This window comes from Meriones unguiculatus, chromosome 1 (assembly GCF_030254825.1).
Source record: "Meriones unguiculatus strain TT.TT164.6M chromosome 1, Bangor_MerUng_6.1, whole genome shotgun sequence".
In the NCBI taxonomy this organism is placed as follows: Eukaryota; Metazoa; Chordata; class Mammalia; order Rodentia; family Muridae; genus Meriones; species Meriones unguiculatus.
The window spans coordinates 17,764,804-17,772,857 of NC_083349.1; the positions used below are offsets into that span (position 1 = coordinate 17,764,804).

The 8,054-nt window shown below is 44.9% G+C and overlaps 1 protein-coding gene across 1 annotated transcript; it reads right to left on the reverse strand.

Moving 5' to 3' along the window:
* Window positions 1–6,393: 6,393 nt before the first annotated feature.
* LOC110542987 (olfactory receptor 13G1-like) lies at window positions 6,394–7,308 on the reverse strand. The gene has a single exon (XM_021629447.2). The coding sequence runs from the start codon at window positions 7,306–7,308 to the stop codon at window positions 6,394–6,396; it is 915 nt and encodes a 304-aa protein (XP_021485122.1).
* Between the last annotated feature and the right edge of the window lie 746 nt (window positions 7,309–8,054).

Genomic DNA, 8,054 nt, shown 5'->3' on the forward strand with positions numbered 1-8,054 from the left:
AGTCCCTATCCTGACTTCCTTTGGTGATGAACTACAATGATGAAGTATAGCTAGATAAATCCTTTCCTTCCCCAAGCTACTTTGGCCATGGTGTCTCATCACAGAAATAGTAACCATAACCAGGGTACCCCACAAACATTACAGGCTACTGTTACTGCTCTTGGTTACCACTGAGAACTTGGCAGATCCTATCTGAAAACACAAAATGCTTGAGTTGTTAGACATAGAAAAATCATCACTCAGTTTCTCTTGACTTAAAAACTTTATCCCTATAGGCTAACTTTCACAGTACTGTAAGGTTTTATGATACTATCAGGAAAAAAAAATCAATGGCATTAACAAACTGTGAACCCCATGAACTACAATAATAACAAGATATGCCACTGATACCATAACAGCATGAATGTAATGGAAGTTAAAAAACAAAAACAAACAAACAAAAAAACCCACGCTCTCTGATTAGATTTAAAATTTACTCCAAAAGATGGGATTCATATCTGGTACCATTAAATATACCAAAAGCCTGCCTTACAGGAGTTTCTAATGTTATTAATTTACTAAATAGCATAGTAATAAGTTCTTTTATACCTATAGATTAGAGCATCTTTCAACTCTCAGCAGAGAAGCTTCTTTTAGCAGTAGGTGGCAATTAGCAGAGACCTATGACTGGTCAATGTGTACAGAGTAAGAGACTCTAGGGTGCTCAGTGCTAAATGGCAATCTCCTGCCACCTCTCAATCTCCCACACACACATTTGCCAGGACTATGAAAACATTTCGGAATCTTGGATGGGGGACAGAAAGATTGTAAGGGCCAGATGTAGTAGACATCTGCAGCGGAGCAATATTTACCACTGAGACTCGCTGCAGCCATGACTACATACTCAAGGAAAGATCAAACCAGTCAAAATTCTGCTTGAAAAGAGCTCATAAGAACTCACTCCTAGCCGAGGAGCTATGGGAGATTGGTGGCTGCCGGTGGATTGAGGGTCATTTTTCTTCAGGAACGTGATCCTGCAGGCTACGCACACACTCTGGTAGATGTTCTAAGCCCAGGCCCACATACACAGCACGAAGTGGACCCAGCTGATTGAAAATCAGAGCACATGGAACTACCTCTAACCCCTCCACCAAGACAGACTTCACGCTTCCTCCTGGGTCTTTCCCAGTAAATTTCCCCAACTTCTCCATTTACACCTTCTCCCCAACCCACCAGGTCTATCCCATGTTCCACATCCAGTGCCCCAGCCCACTCTGGCCTCCTTTTCTTGCACCACATCCATTTTCCAGGCTTTCCATTCATCCAGGTCTACCCTCACACTCCAAGGTCAGACCAGGAGGAGACTGGATCACAATAACTAAAAAACTAAATGGAGAGGGGGAGCATAAAGAGAGGATGTGGGAGGGAACATCAGGAATGACACATAACACCGAGACAAACTGAGGGGTACATGGAAACCCACCACAGTAGAAGCTTCTTAAAATACATACATATACAAAAGAAATCTAAATGGAACTGCTCAATAACAGGGTTTTAAAAAGTGTCAGGACAAACCCACTAAAACCTGTGCATCTAAAGAAACTAAGCAAGACAGAGGACCCTAACTAAAATGTCCAATCCCCATCCGGAAAGGCAAAGAGGAAGGACATCAGAAGAAGAAGAAAACAGGAAACAACCTAGGAACCTACCACAGAGGGCCTCTGAAAGCCAGAAGAAGAAAATAGGAAACAACCTAGGAACCTGCCACAGAGGCCCTCTGAAAGCCTCTGCCCTACAGACTATCCAAGCAGATGCTGAGCCTGATGGGCAACTGTTAGGCAGAGTGAATGGAATTTTAGGTAAGAACTGGGAAATAGTAAGAGCTGGAGAGGACAGGGTCTCCACAAGGAGAGCAACAGAACAAGAAAATTTGAACACAGGGAACTTCCCAGAGACTCATACTCCAACCAAGGACTATTCATGGAGATAACCCAGAACCCCTGCACAGATGTAGCCCAGGGCAGTTCAGAGTCCAATTGGGTTACATAGTAATGTGAAGAGGGACTGCCTCTGACATAATCTGATTGGCCTGCTCTTTGATCACCTCCCTCTGGGGGGAAGCAGCCTTACCAGGCCATAGTAGAGGACAATGCAGCCACTTTTGATGTGAACTGATGGACTAAGATCAGAAAGGAGAGGAGAACCTCCCCTATCAGTGGACTTGGGGAGTGGCATGCATGCAGAGGGAGGAGGGAGGGTGGAATTGGGAGGGGAGGAGGGAGGGGCTTATGGGGGATGCAGAATGAATAAAGTGTAATTGATGAAAAAAAAGTGTCAGTTAGTCCTCTCTTGTCACCAAGTTAAATATCCAGTGCCAGGAAATGGTTACAACTAATTGTGTTGTGGGTCAAAGGTGATCCATAGAACCACCCCCACTCCCACTCCCCCCCACCTCCAAACAACTATTGCCAAGGCTATTGGTTGCTCTCCACACTGATGATACGGAACTATTGCTAAAGACAATACCTACAGAAGACATTGCATATGGAGACGTCAAGCTGATGTCTAACAAGAGGCTTCACCCCTCTGATTAGAGTTTTTGGTGCTGGAAGGCACTCCACATGCTACCAGAGGAGAAATATAAACACCAATTCAGTTACAAGCATTTCAGTCTGCAATAGTGATCTGTGCGAGTGATGGGCTATTACAACAGTGCACAAAAGTTGTGGAGTAACCAAACACTATCTGATTAGATTCACGTGTTAGGGACATTTAAAAAATGTGTGTGTTAAAGTTTCTTTTTAACCAAGCTAGCATCCAAATAATTGAGAATGGACAATGATATTTGTTTATCATGCTTTACACCATGTAAAACTTAGCAGTAAGAATCTATTTTTAATCCTCTGTACTAATCTGGCTTCCCCTGCTACAGTTGCTCTCTCCTCATGTCTCCTGGACCTCTGCCCATGGTTGAATCCCATATTCATTCTCTCTCTCTCTTTCCCTCCTTCCCTCCACCCACCCTCTCTCCTCCCCTGGCTGGAAGGAAGTCCATCCCTATTCTCTCCACTGCTCAGTGGTTGGCTGTTAAGATGCTTTATTGACATATCAGGGAACAATTGGGAAACAGTGTTTACACAACATTGAGACAGGAGTTTCTCAGAACAAGGATTGCAATCAGATATGGGGCAGGGCACAGAAATAAGCAATTAAATATTTGCTCAATAATATCATGGCTATTTATTTATTTAACCTTATTTAAGATCCACTCAATGATATGGGGAAATACGGAGGGAGGAGGAATCAGAAGGAGATGAAGGAGGGGACTACCATCGGGATGTAAAGTGTATCAATTAAAAAAATTAATTGAAAGAAAGGAAGAAAGGAGAGAGAGAGAGAGAGAGAGAGAGAGAGAGAGAGAGAGAGAAAGAAAGAAAGAAAGAAAGAAAGAAAGAAAGAAAGAAAGAAAGAAAGAAAGGTGTTAGGAGTGCATGCCTTCTGATCCGGGGGCTCATACTTGGCCTGAACACTCACCTTAGCACAGAGTGCCCCATCTATTCCCGATGTTGTAGGAACTCACACTCATGCAGACTTCCGTATTCAGAACTACCTCTGAAAGCATTTCCTGTGGCTTCTTTCCCATGGAGATCAGAGTAGCAAGTCAGGCACAGCAAACACCCTTAGAAGTCTAAACTTTTGAGTGCTGCCAGACTAGTCTTATCAAATATCCACTGACAAAATACCCATAAGGGTGTTGCACAAAGTTTAGAGACTCCAAATCTAATTGCAAATTCTTCCACCTGGTACATTTACATTTTCTGCAGGAGCATGGTACTGGATTCAAACTAAAGAAAAAGAATGAATGGTTCCTTTAATCATTTGGCTGGCTCTTCCAAATCTAAGTGTAAAGATCTAATTGGTGAAAACAATCACTACATCTTTTTTTGTTGTGGCAGCCCACTGACACATGCTGGTGCCAGCTCAATTCTTAGAGCAGAAATAAGAAGAAGATACTGTCTTGCTAACAAAAGCCTATAATCTGCATGGAGAGAAGAAACAAAATTGGGAGGTGGTCTTTAAGTGGACAGGGGAGGTAGACTTAAGGAGTATGGATAAAGAGCACTGAAGATACTTGAAATTGTACATTTAATACATAGCTTAAATGAAAGTTAGACCAGTTGGGATTGATAATGTCATCCCAAAAGCAAATAACTATCTAACAGAACCCACAGCACCAGGCACAAGAATCCTCCTTTTGAGTTGTTAGCAAGGGGAGTCCTAGCATCTCTCGAAACAATATAGACTACTCCTGTTGCCCTGGGACACCTCCCAGAATCTGAGCGCAAGTCTGTATTGCTGGAAACATCATGCATTTCTGACACAGGATTTGGAGGGATCCAGCTGTGCCTGAGCCAGAAGCCTCCCCGCTGAGGACTAATTTTCATAGTACTAGAAGGTGCTATGCAGGCTGCAGAAGAAGAGAAGCAATCAGTATCTTTCCCACTGTGATACCTGTGAACCGCAACGATGAGCAGCATGACAAGGCATGACAGTAGCACTTATATCTCGGCCGTAAACAGCAGCTCTCTAATTGGATGTGAGGCCTACTCGGTAGGACAGAATTCATGCCTGGTACTGAAAATCTAGCCAGCTACCTTAGACAGGCTAGACAGGTCACAGACATAGAGGAGAACCGATTACTGCTACTTTCTCAAACCCATATAATCTCTAACTATTGTCTTCATACCAAGCCTTATACCGCAGATAGATGTGGCTCTCATCCCACATCAAAGAAGCTGAGTTTTGCAGCAGTCAGAGATCAATACAGAAGGCCACACCTACAGAGCACAGCTGACTGTGAGGTGCTCAGTCCTAATGGACACCTCTATAACTCAACTTCACAGATAAGTCTCAAGGAACAGCAGGGAAAAGGAAGTGGTAAAATAATGACCCAGAGGACCAAGATGTCTGCTGCAATATTGTGTCTTCTATGTATATGAGGGAAGCTGTATCTACAAAACTTCAAGAATAGGGTTCCTTAAACAAAACCTGAACAATAGCATCACCGGCTGACATGCTAACATGGATGGCGGAAATCTGAGGAGCTATGGGCAATTAGTGACCCGTGAGTGGGAGAATCAGTCTTTCCCACAGAGCAGGCCCCTAATCGATTCTCCAATGCCAAGCGGTTGGCTCTAAATGCATTTAAATATCAGAAACATTAATGCTAAGCAGGTTGTATTTAGATATTTATTCACGTCTATGTAACAATGAAAATATAAAGAAAAAAAGGTCATGAAGCTGAAAGGAAGTGGACGAGCAGAGAAAGGATTGAAGGGATGAGGAGGATTGACATAAATACCATACACATATGTAAAATTTTAAATAAATTTTCAAAAAATACAAAAATTAGCTAACTAATTTTGTTAGTTGGTATTGAATGGAGAAATAAAAACCAACATTAAAAGGAACGTGAGTCAACCAGGAGGAGAAAGAGAGGCCAATAGGACACCAGAGTTTAGTTTATGACTCTGAGACTGCCCCGGCCAGAATGAGGATTTGGATGGGGCATTAAAGGTCTCTGGATTTTGTCCAAGAAGTCAACATCTCCTAAAGGACCACAGTTATGTTCCGTCTCATAGTTCTCTTTCTGAACACATCCTCTGAAACAACAGGCTCCCAAGTAAACAACAACCCTGCCTCATTACTTCACAATGGAAGTTAAAAGATCCCGGTTCTAAGAAACCTCATGCATCTAGCAAACTGCTGCTGACACCCTCCTGGGTGACATGGAAGCTGCTGACAAGCGTCGGTGGTTCACATTGGACAAGTTGGAAGGCAAAGGCAGGCCATATCTTGTCACACACTGACACAGCATACCCACAGCATGGCAAGAGCCTGCCCATAAAATCTCTTTCAGAAGTACCAAAAACTGGCAGAAAATCTTGGTTATTTTTGTTGTTGTTGTTAAGGTCTTTTACTTACAAGACAGAACAATCGTCTGAAAACCTCCAGGCTATTTTACATCCCTACATCCCCTACCTACATGCCAGCCACAACCAATGCTGAGTAAACTTTGGGGATAAAAAGACAACAGGGACTCTAAGCAATATCTACCCAGAACTCTTGACTCATGTGATTGCTTCTTGCAGAGAGGGCTAGAAAGGGCTAGGAATAGGCCAGACCCACATTCCATGTCTTTTGGGGATTCACTCAATGACTGAAGTTAACAGCCACAAGGATAACTCACAAACCTACAGAGCATCGCATGGAGGTCCAGGACTTCCTGGGAAACGCAGCCATCAAACAGTTGTTCCTTATGGTTCAACATGGTGTGTCCTCAAAAAAGGAGCAGTCTATCAAACCTGTGATCCTCCAAGGCATTAACGGTGAAGGCACTGTGCTGGCACAGGCTCAGCAGCAGGACAGAAGTCTCCTGAGTGCAACTTTGACATCCTTGTTCCTCAGAGTGTAGATGAGGGGGTTCAGGGTGGGTGCCACAGAGGTGTAGATGATGGACACCACCTTGTCCTTGTTCAGCGAGTAGCTGGATGCAGGGCGGATGTAGGTGTAGATGACAGTGGAGTAGTACATGGTAACCACGGTGAGGTGTGCGGAGCAGGTGGAAAAGGCACGTCGCTTGCCCTCAGCTGAGCGGATCCTCAGGATGCTGGCCACAATGAAGCCATAGGAGAGAATGATCACAGAGAAGTTTCCTACAGCCAGGAACACATCTGCAGCAAAGGCCATGGCCTCGTTCAGCTGTGTTGGAGCACAGGCGAGCTTCAGCAGTGGGGGAATCTCACAGAAGAAGTGCTCTATCACATTGGAGCTGCAGAATGGTAGGCGCAGCACCAGGCTTGTGTTCACGCTGGTGTTAGTAAGGCTGATGGACCAGACAAGGCCAGCCAGGAATGCACACACCCTGGGGCCCATCCAGGCACTGTAGTGCAGGGGGCAGCAGATGGCCACAAAGCGGTCATAGGCCATGGCTGAGAAAAGCAGAAGCTCTGCCCCCATTGACCATGTGAAGAAGTAGAGCTGGGCCATGCATCCCCCATAAGAGATGGTCCTTCCCCCAAACATATTATCCAGTAGCTTGGGTAGGATGGTGGAGGTGCAGAGGATGTCCACCACGGCCAAGTTGACCAGGAAGAAGTACATGGGGGTATGTAAGGCTGGGCTGGCACTGACTGTCACCATAATGAGCAGGTTTCCTGAGATTGCAGCCATGTAGAGGCAGAGGAAGCTGAGGAGAAGTGGTACCCGAAGGTGGGGCATTTCTGAAAATCCCAGGATGAGGAACTCAGTGACCAGTGTTACATTCATCACAGAGCTTGGGAGGCCTCAGGATCCAGGGCTGGTGGGCTTTCTGTGGTAGCTCTGAAAGTATGAGAAGAGGAAAGACATGCTCTAGTTCCAGTTTGTGCTATAGACCCAACCCAGATGTGGTGAGGCCAAGCTAGAACCTGAATGCCAGGGCTACATGGGGTAAGAATAGAACTCTGTGCCACTCACTGCTGACGGTGTCATTCTAGGTGCAGGACTTCTAGGAGACTGATGCAGCCGCTCATAAACCTTAGGACACTAGGACCTTTGTCCACTGGGAGGGTTCTTTGCCAAGACTTTAGGAAACATGGAGCAGGGATAGGAATACTTAATGGGGGAAAGTCTCTGTGCCCTGGTAACAGGAATAGTTTTGTTTACCTTCTATTCAAGGGCTTAGACAGTGGATAGAAACAGGGAAGACATGAGGGAGATGGCAAAATATCCCTCACCTGGCCATATAATACATCATCAACCATGGTCTTCACAGGTGACTGGGGCAGGCACTTATGCAAGCAGTAGTCATTCATGTGTGGATATCAAAGGCTTAAAAGTAGGGCACTCAAGTGGAGTACCAGGCAGGACTGAGCCTTGCCTCATTCCTATACCAACACAGCCACACACTTGCCTCAGGGTTAAAACTCTGCATCTGAGTTCAGAAGGTTTTAAGCAGGGTATGCACGGATGCACAAGTGCCTATTTCCAAGTGGTGAGGTAAGAGCAGACTGTGAGACCTCTCATATAAACTG

Bases quoted from the DNA above. Each gene is read 5' to 3' on its own strand.
- LOC110542987 (XM_021629447.2), bottom strand. From the start codon at position 7,308: ATGAATGTAACACTGGTCACTGAGTTCCTCATCCTGGGATTTTCAGAA.